Raw genomic sequence first — 15,721 nt, forward strand, 5'->3', positions numbered from 1 at the left:
GTTCCATCGCTATGTAAAATTTCTTCGTGGAATATTGCTAGTATTAGGTCTAAAATTGCTAAACCAATCTGGTGGGATTTTATTCAGTCACAAGACATGCTCTGCCTCCAAGAAACATGGAGTCTTGATCCGGTCCATTTAAACTGCTTTAGGACCTTTCATACTCCAGCTGTTGAGGTCTTACATGGAAGAGCGAAGGGTGGATTGAGCATCTATTTGTCAAACAAATTGAATTTTATGAGAGTAATAGAGCCTGTTATAGATATTTATTTTCAATTTTTGGTACTGGTCATGGCTTCTGATACTCCGATTGCTCTCCTTAATGTATATAATAATATTCCCACTGGTGATGTACCTATTGTTTTAAACAAACTGGCTAAAGCTTTGTTTTTACAGGAGAAAATCCACGGACATGACTTGATGATACTTCTGTTTGGGGATTTTAATTGCACTTTGTGCAGTATGATGAAAGATAATAGGTGCGGAATGATACAGGATGATGGATTGTGCTGTTCACATTTTAATCACTCTTTTCAGGGGGAACCATTTAACAATTTACTTGCCAAATTTGACTTGGGATTTGCAAATGAAGTTTGTATTTTACCATCTTCCCTTTCCCCAACATTTAATGAAAGGGGTTGTGCTTCTACTATCGATTTTGCTATTGTCTCAAATAAGTATGATAAGAGAATTTATTCCTTTAAGGTCTCAGATATTGCCCTAAGTGACCTTTTTCCCGCTTTGCGTGGCCATTCTGCTCCCAAAAATTTCCACCCTAAAGAATAATAAAGAAAGGGATAACGTGGATGAAAATCGATCTATTGGTAGTATAAACGGTTATTCGCTAAAATGGGCCATGGTGGACCAATCGGCAATACTTTAAATAGTGGTTGGTAAATGCATATCTGAGGTAGCGATATGTTTAGGGGAAGACTCTATTCCTGAATTGCTCCTTGCTTCCTTTCTGACCATCTCGAATGAAATTAGGACCTCCCTTATGAGACAGTTTAAAAATAGTAAACAGAAAGGAGGTTGGTTTGACTCTAGCTGTACTAGGGCTTATGCCCTTCTAAAGAAGGAATTGCATAAGAAAACCAGGTGTGTTAAGGAAGTCGGTAGACTCAGGAAAGAGTATAAAATAGCTATAAAAGATAGAAAGAATATGCTGAGAGTAGAAGCCTGGGAAGCCCTGCACCTAGCCTCCAGTAGGAACGACAGTGCGGGCTTCTGGAAGATCATTAGAACACCTTTTCTTAGGGAAGAGGCTGGTCCAAAGTTGGAAATAGCAATTCCTGAATCAGACTGGATTAGACACTTTTCTAAAGTGTATGAGGGCGAGGGACAGGTGAGCTCTCAGTCTCCCCCCATTGTAAAACCCCCCTCAAGTAATTTGTTTTTTACCTTGGAAGAAGTTGAAAAAGCTCTGTGTGCAAGCCAGGGTGGAAAGGCCCCTGGCCTGGACGGTGTCCCCATAGATATTTTTAAGGCTACCCCTTCTTTGTGGGGTCCCCTTCTGGTCCAGGTGCTTAACGCCAGCTGTGTCTCAGAATTCTTACCCACATGCGTGGAGTCTGTAATAGTGCCCATCTATAAAAAGGGGGATAGACACGACCCGGGCTGTTATAGACCCATTTCCCTCTTAGAATCTTTTACAAAAATAGTGGGTCGGATAGTTTTGGATCGGCTCTTGGTTTGGGCCAGTGAAAATTCTATCTTATCTTATCTGATCTACAGTATGGCTTCCGTTCTGGTTTGGGCACAGTGGAACAGGGTTTAAATCTCTTAATGCTGACCGGGAAGTACACAAGGGCCAAGAAAGGGAACTTGTTCCTGGCCTTTGTTGACCTCTCGGCCGCATTTGATTGTGTGATTCACTCCAAACTGTGGATTTTATTGGGTCAACTTGGGGTTGAACAAAATATTATTTATTATCTTAAACGTTTTTATAGCGACGCATCAGCCCGCGTTCGCTATGGCCTAAAGGGGGAACGCACTGACAAAATACCAATTAGGAGCGTTGTCAGACATGGTTGTGTCTTGGCCCCCTTCCTTTTTAATTTTTATATAAATGGATTGGAAAAAGACTTGAGACAATAGCTTAGATCCCCCATATGAAGCTGGCCGCCTGATCCCGGCGCTTTTGTATGCTGATGACGCTGTCTTAATGTCACGTACACAAGTGGGACTCTAACGCGTGGTGGATAGCTTTTCCCTATTTATGGATGAGCTGGGCCTAAAAGTTAATACATCTAAAACTTTCACCATGCATTGCGGCAGGTATCATAAACCTAAGAGGGCCATATTTTTAGCAGGACAGAAGCTTGAATCCACCAAGCAATTCTCTTACCTGGGTATACGGTTTACTCAGAGTGAGTCTTGGACGCAGGCAGTGTCAGCAAAAAAACTTGCGATGGTTCATTCGACGCTGCCCTCAAGACTTTCTCAAAGAAACTAGGTACCAGACCTCCTGTGGAGTTAAGATCTATAAAGCCAAGTGTGTGTCTGGTGCTACTTACGGCAGTGGGGTATGGGGTTTTGCTGAACCTACGCCCATCCAGGTGGTGGGAAACTCCTTCTTAAAGTTTATCCTTGCAGTTCCCAAGAGCACTCCAATTTATAACTGTCATCCAGAATTGGGTCTTGCTTTTATATCTGATCTAATTAAGCTGGAACCTGTGTTATTATGGCATAGGCTATGGACAAAAGAAGAAACAAAGCTTAATAGAGACATTTTGACAAATATCTTAAAATTAGAAGGAGCCATGAGGATTCCATGGCTGAGTTATGTACGAATTTTTTTTAAGGATATTGGAAAATTAGATCATTTCTTAAATCCTCTTACTATCTCAGCCATATCACGTAAAGATCTGAAGAAGGAGGGTTTGGCTTTTTTGGACTCTTTAAGAATTACATCTGAGGTTTCAAAACCTACTGTCCTGCATCATCAAATGATATTAACAACTTTTAATATTCAACCCTACTTGATCTATGTGACAGATAATTATGAAAGATTTCTACTATCTTGTTTTAGATTTGGCATTTTCCACAGATTGGTTAGTTTCCCTACGGTAAATAATTGGATGAATGAATTACCTCCCTGTCCCTGTGATGATGTTTCATCTCAGAGTACTATTCATGTTCTTCTTTTTTGTAAATGTTATGGTCTGATCAGACAATGTTTTATTACTGTTGCTGAGAGAGATGGGCCATCGGCAATGCCGTGTGGCTATGTTAAGTATCCAACACTTGGATAATCACCTATGTATTGCAACAATCACACTGTATTTGAAAAATGTGATGCGTAGTAGAAAAAGTATGATCACATAATTCCACTTAAAGATATATGACACTATGAACTATTAAACTCTTGTTAATAATGAATTTTCCTGTACGCCATTGAGAGATTGTAAAATGAATTAATGTATCTTTTTAATGAAATGTTTTTTATGTACACTTTTATGATTGCTTTTTAAACAATCGAATAAAGTTATATTTGATTTGATTGATATGATTTGATCCTCCTTGAAGCGCACAAGTATACTTTGCAGTTAAATCCTTTCACCTAAAACTGTTGTACTTTCTAACATTTAATACTGTCAGGCCAGTAATCATGCTTGCCTGAAAGGTCACAGGTTCGACTACTTACATGAAGATACATGAAATCACAGTAAACGGTTAAGTTGAAAGAGCAGTAACAAATGGATGAAATGTTGGAGCTCAGTGGTTGTGCTGTGTAAAGTATGTGATCCTCCAGATACTATACTAACAACTATTTGTTAGGTCATGCTCCTGGAAGGGGGTCAAACTACTAAGAGAAGCAGCAGAGGGAAACCTCAGTGAGCAGTAATCTCAAATCCGTCCGTATGTTATGTTATGTTATGTACGGTCACTTTTATAGCGCACGGCTACCCCTAAGGGTGTCCCGGCGCTTTTCCATCAATTTCCAGCTACTACTAGGATAAACAATTTATTTGTGGGTAAAAATACATCCATAACGAGAACATGTAAATATATGTTACAATCAATCAGAAAATAGATTATACAAGTGTGGCCATAAATTACTCCTGTATGCATGACCAAATAGAGTGCATATGCAATGATAAAAGAACCATGCACAATGTACACACACACATCTGTTGCACATATAGAACCGATTTTCAAAACTAAAAACAAATATTTTTAGCAAGAGTCTTTATTAATGAAAAGCTATAAGACCTTATCAAAATTCCAATTTGACAAATCGACATAGAAAGGGCTTGTTTCCGGTTAGAAGTAAGAATTCAGTTTAAGGTTCTCTTTACTGTTCTTTGGAAAGGCCCCAAATACTTTCAGTCTCAAGCCCCCACCACCCACCTAATTTAAACCTACACTTCAAGACAGCACATCTCATTAACCAACGATCACTGAAACAGCTTAAACAAAGAGGTGGATCTTGAGAAGTTCATGGCATACCCAAATCTAACTACAATTAGTTTAGAAACAAATAAAACCAGAACTGCTCAAACCTGCCTCTTATAGAGCTTTTCATGCAGTAAAGGTGATAAATGAAAAGAGCACAAGGCCCTAAATCACTAATCACATCAATTCCTCCTAAAGCCTTTATCAAATGAAAGTAACTAAAAGAAGACATGCAGCGCTCTAGAAAACTCTCTAAATGAATACACAATTCATGGCAGTTACATAATCACTGTGGTGGGGTCTAAAGTAGCTTCTGCATCAGATTTGCTTGGATAAGGAGTTTTAAAACCACTACTATTATGCAAAGATGATACTCGAAAACCAAAGCTATACATAAGAATGGCTAAAGTAACAACTGAAAAATTAAAATACGAAAAATAAACATACCGATTCCTGCTGGATTATCCGTTGGAGATGCCGCCTCATGTTAACTGACCCAAGGAATCGCTCCAGAGGAGAGCAAAGGTAGCTGCCAGCTAATGCTGGCACTAATCCAGGCGTGGGTGAGGGCAGCAGAAGAACATGCAAGGCACTATGAGTGAGGATTGTGGGTATAGATGCAGCCCAGGAGCGCTGAGGTAGTTTGCGAGGCGGAGGCATATTACTAGGCATCACTTGGGAATCTGTAAGAAACAATAATACAGTACTCAACCACTTAACAATACACTTAAGAGTTCAATGAAAACATGCATAAGTCCACACGCTCTCTATGTCAACTGCCATTTATCTTGGTTTTAGATGCCCTACAATTTATGTATTGTCATAGATTATATGCTTCCTGATTAATTTAATTAATTTCCAAGACATTCTCAAGAGGGAGACAGAATAGTCCATCCCTCATCCTGCCCAATAATTGATCACCCTTCTTCATTATAAGAATTGTGATATCAGATCTAATGGAAGGGAAACTAATTCCTACATAATGTGTAAATCAATGTTACTTGGTCCATAAACTATAAAGAACTTTGGGCAGTTTATTCCTTAGCTCATTCTTCTCTAATACTTGTTGAAAGGTAAGATTAAGTTACAGTACCATACTAATGTATCCTTGGTACAAACAAACACTACATTTTATAATATCCTTATACGATAAAATTAAATAGTTACATTCTTCTGTTATACTCTGTTTTGCATTCCCACTGCAGTCTCTTTGCCTCAGATAAACTTCTTATGGAGGTTGTAACCCAAAAAAACCTATACATGCTATCATAGCTCCAGCAGGTGCAACCTACGTCCCAGGGTGTCACACTAGCACTGCCATCCCCAAAATAAACAACGAGCACATTAGACACCATGGGGAAAAAGTAAAGATTCCAAAAAGAGTACCGCTTTGAACTTATGGAAGACCTACTAACATTAAGATCTCTCCCGGAACACAGCTAAAACGGCCTGTGATCCTGCAACTTGAATTAGTTCAGTTGCTGGCAACCATCAGACCTCCTATGGCCTTGTGCAAGTACAGTATAAATCCCCAACAGTTGGCGAGTGAACACTTTTGGTTAATCCCCTAACCACCTGAGATAATGCTCTGCTATCAAACATCACAGCAAAAGGAATCTAAAGAAGTCAAGCAGAACCATGATAGGATCTTTAGGACAAACAAATATTTCCCTTTCACTCCTTCATTATGTTGCAAAGACAATATCAAAGTATCACAGACAATGGTACATTAAATTAATCAAATTGACATTGAAGACACCACTGGGAGAATTTCAGTCCTCTGCCCCTGGATCAAACTTTTTTTAAAGTATCCGAAAAAACGTTTATAAATACATTAGGTAGTGCTTCGCCTCACTAAGGTCCCTTCACACCCCCCCCCCCCCAAAAAGGATTAAGGATAACAGAGGGCCGCCCAGATCATCTATGCGACCCTTGCTTGATGCACCACACACACGTACATACAGGGGATAGACCTCTTTACCCTCCCCTTCGTCTTCTACTTTCTTCCTTTTCTGCCTTTCTAGTTCATAAGAATGTTCCCCACCCGCCGGTGGATGTAGGTGGCAGCTACTGTAATGCTTGTCTTTTCAAAATCGATAAAAGGATTTAAACCATAAATACATTAGGTCCCCTTGCTGTGATGTCAGCATGAAACACCAGTGTCTGCCACTGACTGATGTATCCAATAAGAAGTGCCCCCAACAAGGCCTTTATTTCTTCTGAGATCAAATTTGTTCCGAAGAGAACAGAGGCGGGTTTCTCCCAAATGCCAGCTACGGGATTATGAAGTCTCACCAAAACGTGAAAAGTAGGTCTTATTTTTCCATGTGAAATATCAAGCATCTTCCTTAGATAAAGCTCTCTTCAGAGGAGCCCTGTAAGAAGTGTAACGTGTTGGAGCAGTTGGAACATTGTTGTTGACTACACTGTGTTGAGAAAAGTCTATTCTTCATAGCGAAGTAAGTGACTGCAAATGAATATGACCAATACTAATACTGAATTCATTCTGCAGGACACTCATCATCTCAGGAAAGAAGAGCTTGCCTTACAAGTTCCTATTTGCTTTAATTTCAGTAATTCTAGTGTATCAACTAAAATACATATTTGTTATAGCTTTAACCATTTGACTCGAAAAGGAATCTATATGGAAAAACAATGATCAATGATCATCTGAGCTTGGCAAACAATTGCTGACAAATACCTAGAAGATGACATGCCATAAACTTCGCTTTCATTAATGTACTTGCATCCTGAGGGTTTTGAATTCCTTCACCTTACAAATATCATTCAGGTTCCAAATAAGGCTGCCAAGTCTAAGTAAAATGTATACCCCAAATACCAATGTCAATGCATCTCTGAGAATGAAATGAACTGTTCTCAGACCTCACAGTTCCTGCTACTGACTTCCTCATTAGAGTCCAAGATAAGTACTTGGTGTCTGAGCAGACAACAGCAGAACTACGAGAGAGATCAAGTGAACCATTAAATTCCCACATGTCCCATATCAACTCCCTGACATCAGCTCCATTGTCCTCGATATAACCTTTTGTCAGAAGTAACACGTTTTGAAGAACTGTACACCAGCTCAAAAGGAATTAGCCTATGGGGCAGTCAAAAGTCTCCTGAAATTGAAGTCAGACAGGCTGAAGTATAGTACAGGCTGAAGAGACTGAGAAAAAATGTGGTGAGTCGAAAAAGCTCAAGAGAAACTGCTTCACTGTCTCAGGAGCAGGCCTCATCTTTAACACAAAAGTCTGCATTATGGGCACCAAAACAGACTTTAAAGAACAGCAAAAAGGAGCTGTGGATGTATCAGAACTACAGAGTACTCTATAATTTACTAGCTCATAATCTGCCAGTCAATGGGGTGTAACAGAGGTGTGTATTAACTCTAGATCTGCGTTATGGTACAGGTACACTGTAAGCCAGAGATACTTTCGCTTGTCTTGAGAGAGACATAATTGCTAGGATCTCATGATTAAGTGACTGAAATATGACAGATATCAAAATAAGAGAAATGATTCAATTGAGGTAGACAGAGGCCAGAATCAAAGATCAAATATTTCAACAGGCACGATGCCTCAGACACCACAAATCACACTGAATTTTCGAACACAGATGTCCCTTTTATTAACTCTGTGGTTTCGTACTAAACACTTATTTTTTCTTCAAAAAACTTTTCAAAATGTAAGTGTCCCTTCACCAAGTACATAAAGATCTCATCGCAATTTTAGAATGAGCATCACAATTGTACACAACACATATATACAATACATAAATTTCATGGACAACAAAAGACATTATTGAAACATTAAAACACAGAAAAAACGGTTTTAGGTTTGATTTTCCCATACATCCTATGGTATCTTGATTTGCTTCAAACCTTACTGTTCATTATTACACTCTTATCGGGGGAATCGCCTATAATTTATATGTTTTCTCCAAATCACTTAGTGTCCCTACTTTTTTCGTGCCAGAACTAAGGCACACTTTGTTCTAGACACTCTAAGTTTTAAGGTCCTGATAGGGGTCAGAGACTATTGTACAACTTGTTGTTGTGAGTCCGAACAATCCGGCTCTACTAGCTGAACCAAACAGCGTCCCTCGGTGTCTTCTTCAGCTCTGAACCGCTAAATGATGCAAACGCGTTTCGACCTTATAGATGTGGGACCATCTCTTGTACAAAGGTCTTCATCAGGGCGGGGTGGAACTGGGGTAGGACATCGTTAAATCAACTTCTGTTGCAGAATGTAATTGCCGAAGATTTTCTGCCAGTGTTACTTGTGAGTATCACGGCAAATCATCTGTTTTTTCTCTTCTATGGCGTTTCTGGACTTAGTAGATACTCGTGAAGCTGTTCCGTACGGCGTGTTCTCCGGCTTCAAAGACAGGAGAAATCTCATTCCAAGTATTTCAACTTTCAAGTGTTTAGACCATCCGTCAGTGTCTCAGCTCTTTGAATGGGATGACAATTTCTCAGAGTTTTTGGCGTGTCACGTCTTTACGGAACGCCGAGTTTTAATAATGTTTCAATAATGTCTTTTGTTGTCCATGAAATTTATGTATTGTATATATGTGTTGTGTACAATTGTGATGCTCATTCTAAAATTGCGATGAGATCTTTATGTACTTGGTGAAGGGACACTTAAATTTTGAAAAGTTTTTGGAAGAAAAAAAGAAGTATTTAGTACGAAACCTCAGAGTTAATGAAAGGGACATCTGTGTTCGGAAATTCAGTGTGATTTATGGTGTCAGAGGCATCGTACCTGTTGAAATATTTGAAATATGACAGATGGCACTACTGGCACCATGGCCGAGTTCTCTCCCACATTAGAGTCCATACTCAAATCCTGCTCTCGATGTGGCTTAGTGAAAGGCATCTTTGTCAAGCCGGTTTACCTTGGTATACAGAAAAGGAGCCCTATACTTCCTTCTTTTCTCCAAATAGTGCCTGCTTGTGTGGAAAACAGTTGCTATAATACTATAACAACTTTTCGTGTTATTTTGGTAAAGGTCCGCTGCCAAAATAACACAAAAATAATTCTGGATCCTCAAGTGAGGAAACAAGCCCACTCCTCAGACCCCCCAGGCCTTTAGTGGATAGACTGGCCTGAGCCATCATTTATTTCTATCTCTCTCTCTGAAGGAACCTAGATGGCGAGAGAATACGAGGTGCTGAGAGAATGAGCTGAAAACCAGCAGAATGCAGAAGGACATGAAACCCACCATTCTCGGAGTCAGTCTCACTGAAATCCAGGATAGAGGGTGAAACATCGCAATCATAGACCGAGTATCTTGGACTCGCCATTCTGGAGGATAGGCCCAAAACTGCACTGTATCCGGAAGAGTTTTTACGAAAGAAAGCATCTGAGAAGAAGTCAGGTGTAATTTTGGTAAGTTTATAGTAAACCTCAGAGAATGCAGGAGATCCCCTGTAGTCTGGAAGTGGGAGAAGGCTGCCTGGGGCAAGCCTTCACCAGCCAGTTGTCGAGGTAGGGGAATACTGGAACGGCACATCTGCTGAAATCACTGCCATCACCTTGGTAAACACTAGAGGGGCGCTGGTAAGACCAAAGAGGAGCACAGAGAACTCCTAACGCTCATAGCCCACAGCCCACTGTGAACTGCAGGTAACACCTGGGGGCAAGCAGGGCAGGGATATGGAAGTAGGTATCCTGCAAGTCCAACACTATCATCCAGTCTCCCTAACGGCTAGGGCACTCGACCTCGGACCTGGGGATCTCGGTAACAACGCCAAAACCTCCTGTGATTCTGGGTAAATCACAATCTCCCCGTGCCTAAAATGAAAGTGTGTCCTCATGTAACGTAACTGGAAAATATGTAAAGCGCTCTGATACCTGATTCGGTTCGGGTCTAGTTCGCGCTATATAAAACTCTGCAAAAAAAAAAAAAAGGTCGTAGGCAGACAGAACCTGAGCCACAATGAGCAATTTGAATTTTTCCTTTTACAGGGAGCAATTGAGAGGACGCAAGTCCTTTTTTTTTATTATTGAGTTTTAAATAGCGCGTACTTGACCCGAACATATCCGAGAGCTTTACACAAGCACCAGTTGCATTACATGAGGACACATTCATTTTTGTTAGGCACGGGGAGATTAAGTGACTTGCCCAGCATCACAGGATGTTGTGCATCCTTGCCAAGACTCAAAACCCTGTTCGCCAGACTTGAGGTTGGCCGTCCTAGCCATTAGGCCACATCCTCTCCCCAGGTCTAGTATAGGGCAGAGGTCTCCGTCCCTTTTCAGCACCGGAAAGTAGCGTGAATAGCAAACACAATCTATTTCTGATGCTTGCACCCTCTTTATGGCTCCTTTGGCCAGAAGAGCCAGCACTTGTTGGCGCAAACACGAAAGGTAGCCCTCCATCAGCCGAGCAGGTACGGTGGTAAAGGTGCCAGGGTCTGTTGGAAAGGTAGGGCGTAACACCACTCGACCATTTGTCCGATACTATCTCCTGCTATAGGGAAAGGTGGTGCTGAATCCTGCTACCAACAGGGTACCCCAGATGTTATTAGGGCATATTAAAGGGACTCTAAAGCTGCGGCTGCAAGGGCAGAGCCGATTTGGTAGTCCTCTGGCCTTGGTTCCCGCAAGGCTTGTGGGAGCTACAGCAGCGACAAGACAGGTGTCTGATGGACGTGGTGGCTAGGAGGAAAAGGATATGGCTGATACCCCCTACTGTAGCCACGGAAGGAGCAGACAGTAGAATGTGAATGTAGCGCAGTCATGGTGAGCCCTAACACCCTAGCAGTGGCCTTAGTATCCTTGAAACATTCAAGGGCTGAACAAGCCATGTCTCCAAAAAAGTGAATGCTGTCAAAGGGCAGTTCTCAGCCAGGCGAGAGGTCGAATCACCACCGTGGAAGTAATGACTCTGCCTAGAGAGTCAGTTGTATCCAATCCGCCTCCGATTGTGCACATTGCAGCATTTCTCCAGGCAGCAATACCTTGGTAAAGTATAGCTCGGGCCGCTTCCGAGACCATGGGTATCACTTTCACAACCGTATCCCATGCAGTATGGGAATAGTGGTCCAATAAGCACAATGTTTACTGAACAAACTTCAAGGCGGGTGGAAGAGAATATCCTCTTTCTGAAGATATCCAGCCTCTTGGATTCCCTATCTGGTGGTGTGGGAGAGAACAAGCTGGAATTACCTTTGGAGCTGGAGGCCTGGACCACCACGCTCTCAGAGGTGGGATGTTATGTTGGTGCACCTGGGTCCCACGGAGATGGCGAGGGGCGATGGTCCTGTGCACAGGGGTGCCTTTGCAGGGCTTGGCCCTAGCCCCCAGGCAGCACATCAGTGAGGGCTTCATTGAAGGGGAATATGGGCTCTGAGGGGGACACTCCAGGTTGAAGCACCTGTCAAGTCATTGATCTAGACCTGTACAGTGAGCAGTGTCAGGTCCAGCACGTCAGTGACCCTCCGGACCACCATCAAAAAGGAAGCCCCTTCCTCTGTAGCCTGCATGGAAGGAGAGAGGTCGCTGGTGTCTGGTGAGGTCTTAATAGTAGAAAAGAAACTCTGCAAATGGACTGAGAGACGTTGGCGCAAGTACTATTGTCAGGAAAAGAACGCTACCTATTGGGCAGCTTTAAGAAAATACCATGCTTAAGTTAAGGCAGCCAAAAAAGCCTATTTTGGTGAGAGAATTGAGGCCACAGAGAATAAGCCTCTGGGAGTGTTTAAGATTATAAAAAGTTTTCTTACACCCACTGCTTGCGATAGAAGCTTGCCCTTCTTTAGAATGGTGTAAGAAGTTGGCCACTTTTTTTCAAGACACGATTCTTAAATACAATCCAATTTCTCCACAGCCTCTATCAATGGCTAGACAGCATCTCCTCCAGCTTTGATAGTAAGAGAATAAGCAATGTTCCCTCCCTACATTCAATCCAAATTCCCTGGAAGACTCCAGAGCTGCTATCTACAGCCTTAAATCTGTCTCTCCTTTTCCGATACGTGCCCAAATGATCTGCGGCTCATAGAGAGGATGTGATCAACCTGGTGGTGAAAAAGTTACTTAATTTTTCTCTTTTAGCTTGGAAGTGGGTGTAATTACTCCCTCTTTAAAAAAACTTCAGTTGATCCTAGCACACTGGCTAACTATAAAGTTATTTCTTTACTACCCTAGTTCTCAAAGATTTTGGAGAAATTTGTAAATTAGCAGCTCTCTTATTTAGAGACCAATGGACTCCTTCACCCAAGTTAGTCTGGGTTCCCCCCTATTCAGAGCGCCGAAACCGCTCTTATAGAGGTCGCGGAACACATCAAACGCACTCTACATAAAGATGACAAAGCCGTACTGATATTAATAGATCGTTCGGCAGCATTTGAGACAGTGTTTCACACTCTGCTCCTCCTCCACTTACAGGCACTTGGATTAACTGGCTTAGCGTTGAGATAGATGAAATCCTTTCTGCAGAATAGAAGCCAAGAGGTCAGGACACCCCTTTTTCATAGGCTTTTAATATCTATTTAAGCCCCCTAGCACATCTTGCAGAATCACCTGGCCATGGAAAAAATAAGTTACTACCAGTACACTGTAGTTCTCCTGTATTGATAGCTTGCATAGATTCACATGCTTGAATTTAAATAACAAGCAATGATCACTATGACAGCATATTTATTAAGAGGAGGTGAGAAGTACCCCTTAAACATAATATATATATATATATATATATATATATATATATATATATATATCTCCTTGATAGCCTATGGGCCTCCAAGAAAAAGATATGCCTTACAGGAAGCTGATCTGACTTTCTGAACATTTTAGGTCTATCCAGCTAGAATCTGAGACATTGCTTCACATCCAGAGAATTAAGTGATTTTCTGCTGCTTCAGAAGGGCTACAGAAAAAGGTTTTAAGAACAATAGAAAATGAAAGTTTGATGGGATCGAGGATTTGTACTCAATAGAACGCTGTTCTCAGTGAATTGCAAGTATGGCCCTTTTATCATGAAGTTTGAATTTCACTAACCTTCCTATAATTAGTCAAAGCCAGTAACAAGGCCATTTTCAAGGTTAGATATTGGAGGTTTGATTTACGAATATGCTCAAATGGGCTCTTCATCAGCTGTGAGAACCATGTTAAAATGCGAAGAAATAGGTGGTTTCCTATTTGGAGGATAGGTCCTAAACAGACCCTTACGGAACTCCATCACTAGTCTATTGGACCTGTGACAATTTTCCTGTGGACGTTCTAAAGCCCTAGGAGTACTTTGACTGAGCTTTGAGGGAGACCTAAACAGGCCAGATGTAATATATTTGTCAAGATTAGCTCGGGAGGAGAAGTATACTATTTTTAGAGCACCAACTACATAATCACGTCCATTTGACATTGTAATTGGCATTTGTCATTTCAACCCTGGCTTTAGCTAAAACTATCTGCAATCTTCTGAAAAATCTAGATGGCTGAATTAATTGTATTCAGGAGCCCGGCTGCTAATTTGAAAGACCTCTGTGCAGGATAACCAACTTGGCCTTTGTTCATTGTCAATAGATTTGATGATAGTTTAAACAGAATTAGTTTTCTTTCTGACAGGAGAAGTTCTTCTGTATACCAATATTGTTTAAGGCCTTCCCCGGGGGCTAATTCCCCTGCTGTGCTGGGGGGAGGGGGGCGCGCGCGCAGCGCCGCGGTGCTCATGACGAGCTCGGCTCATCATGAAGCACGGTGGCACTGTGCTCATGACTAGCTGAGCTCGTCACGACCACGTCCATTCCAATGGGACGCCCAGCACAGCAGGGGAATTATCCCCGCGTTGGCGCGGCGCAATGGACATGACGAGCACAGCGCGACCGTGCCTCATGACGAGCTGAGGGTTAAGCCAAGCTGGAACTATAGGAATGATTTGACATGGTTGTCCTTTCATCTTTTTCAACAATCTGGAAGTCCGGAGAAGAGGGCAGGGAAATGCATAGGCGCATATCCCCGCCAAGGCTATTGGGAAAGCATTTCCCTATGACACTCGCGGAGGGATTTCTGCTAGCACAGAATTGGCACTTGTGATTGAGATGTGTCTCAAACAAGTTCATACCTGGACTTCCCCAAGACTGAAAAACAACATTTAGCTGACCTTGGTCTAGTTCCCAGTCGTGGCAGTCCTTGGTTGTTCTACTTCGCGAGTCTGTTCAATGATTGTTCGCTCAGGGATAATGTTCCAATTTCAATGTTGTCTGATACTGTAAATCCATTGCCATATTTTCTGGGCTTCTGTTGATAGCCAACAAACCTGGCTTGTTCAGATAAAAAATTGTTCTCGTATTGTCCGCAAAAACAAGTACTAATGAATTCTTTATCCTTGGGATAAAGTATTGAAGTGCCAGGAAAACTGCTCCTAGCTCAACAGGTTTATGTGGAACTTGGATTCCTGAACTGACCATTTCCCACGTACCTCTAACTCTTGTAAAAACACCCCACACCCCCCCAACTAGCCAGGGGTGCGTACGTGGGCATAATAAATTGGGGAGGATGATTTAGGAACTTTAGGCCTACGGATATATTCCATCTGTTTGCACACCATGGTATGACAGTTCTCATTCTGGAAGTGATCAGATTAATAATGTCAGAAGATCCTTGATCTTAGGGTCATTGCCTTCCTATTTCTTCCTGAAACTATCCCATGTGCAGCAGGCAGTTGGGAATGCAGAAGGACATAATTCCCAGGAACGACTCAAACACTCAAGCAGGAACTGACTTTCTTTTCAATAAAAATGCAGTCAACTTTAATTTCTTCTGTATCCTCACTTCCACAGGAATGCTATGCATGAGTGTCTAGATTTCCCCTAGAAAAGTCTTCCTGCTGGGTTAAAAGTAAGATTTCTGTACGTTTAAATTTAAACCTAGATCTTCATACAACTGTAGGCATGCCTTCATGGAGTTCTTTTTACAGCACAAAGTGAAGGACCTTTCAGAAGCCAGTCTTCCAGGTTTGGAAAAACCTGAAACAATTTCTCCTTAGAGAAGTCATGACAGGAGACATGCATTTTGTGAAAATATGTGTAGCAGATTTGAAACCATAGGGTGGGACATTGGATTGGTAATGGCATCAACCGGCCATCCCTTATCTTAAGAATTGTTTACGTTTTGGATGGATTGGAATATGAAAATATGCATCCTGGAGATTCAGCGATATCATGAATTGTTTTGAAAACTGTGAATTTCTTGCAGCATTGTTTTTTCAGGAATTAATTTTTTAACTTTCGAAGGTATAATACCGGTCTCCATTGGCCGGATTTTTTTCTTGAGCAAGAAGAACTATGACTAGAAACCACTGTTTTTCCAAATGTGGGGGA

The 15,721-nt window shown here is 41.6% G+C and overlaps 1 protein-coding gene across 2 annotated transcripts in view; it reads right to left on the reverse strand.

The window, feature by feature from the left end:
• MED14 (mediator complex subunit 14) overlaps window positions 1–15,721 on the reverse strand; it is a 941,548-nt gene that overhangs the window by 127,702 nt on the left and 798,125 nt on the right. For both annotated transcript variants that reach the window (XM_078658290.1, XM_078658289.1), the window contains one exon: window positions 4,846–5,081. In XM_078658290.1, the coding sequence (XP_078514416.1) occupies window positions 4,846–5,081 (236 nt within the window). The remainder of the gene's footprint in view (window positions 1–4,845; window positions 5,082–15,721) is intronic.

This window comes from Lissotriton helveticus, chromosome 8 (assembly GCF_964261635.1).
Source record: "Lissotriton helveticus chromosome 8, aLisHel1.1, whole genome shotgun sequence".
Taxonomy (NCBI): Eukaryota; Metazoa; Chordata; class Amphibia; order Caudata; family Salamandridae; genus Lissotriton; species Lissotriton helveticus.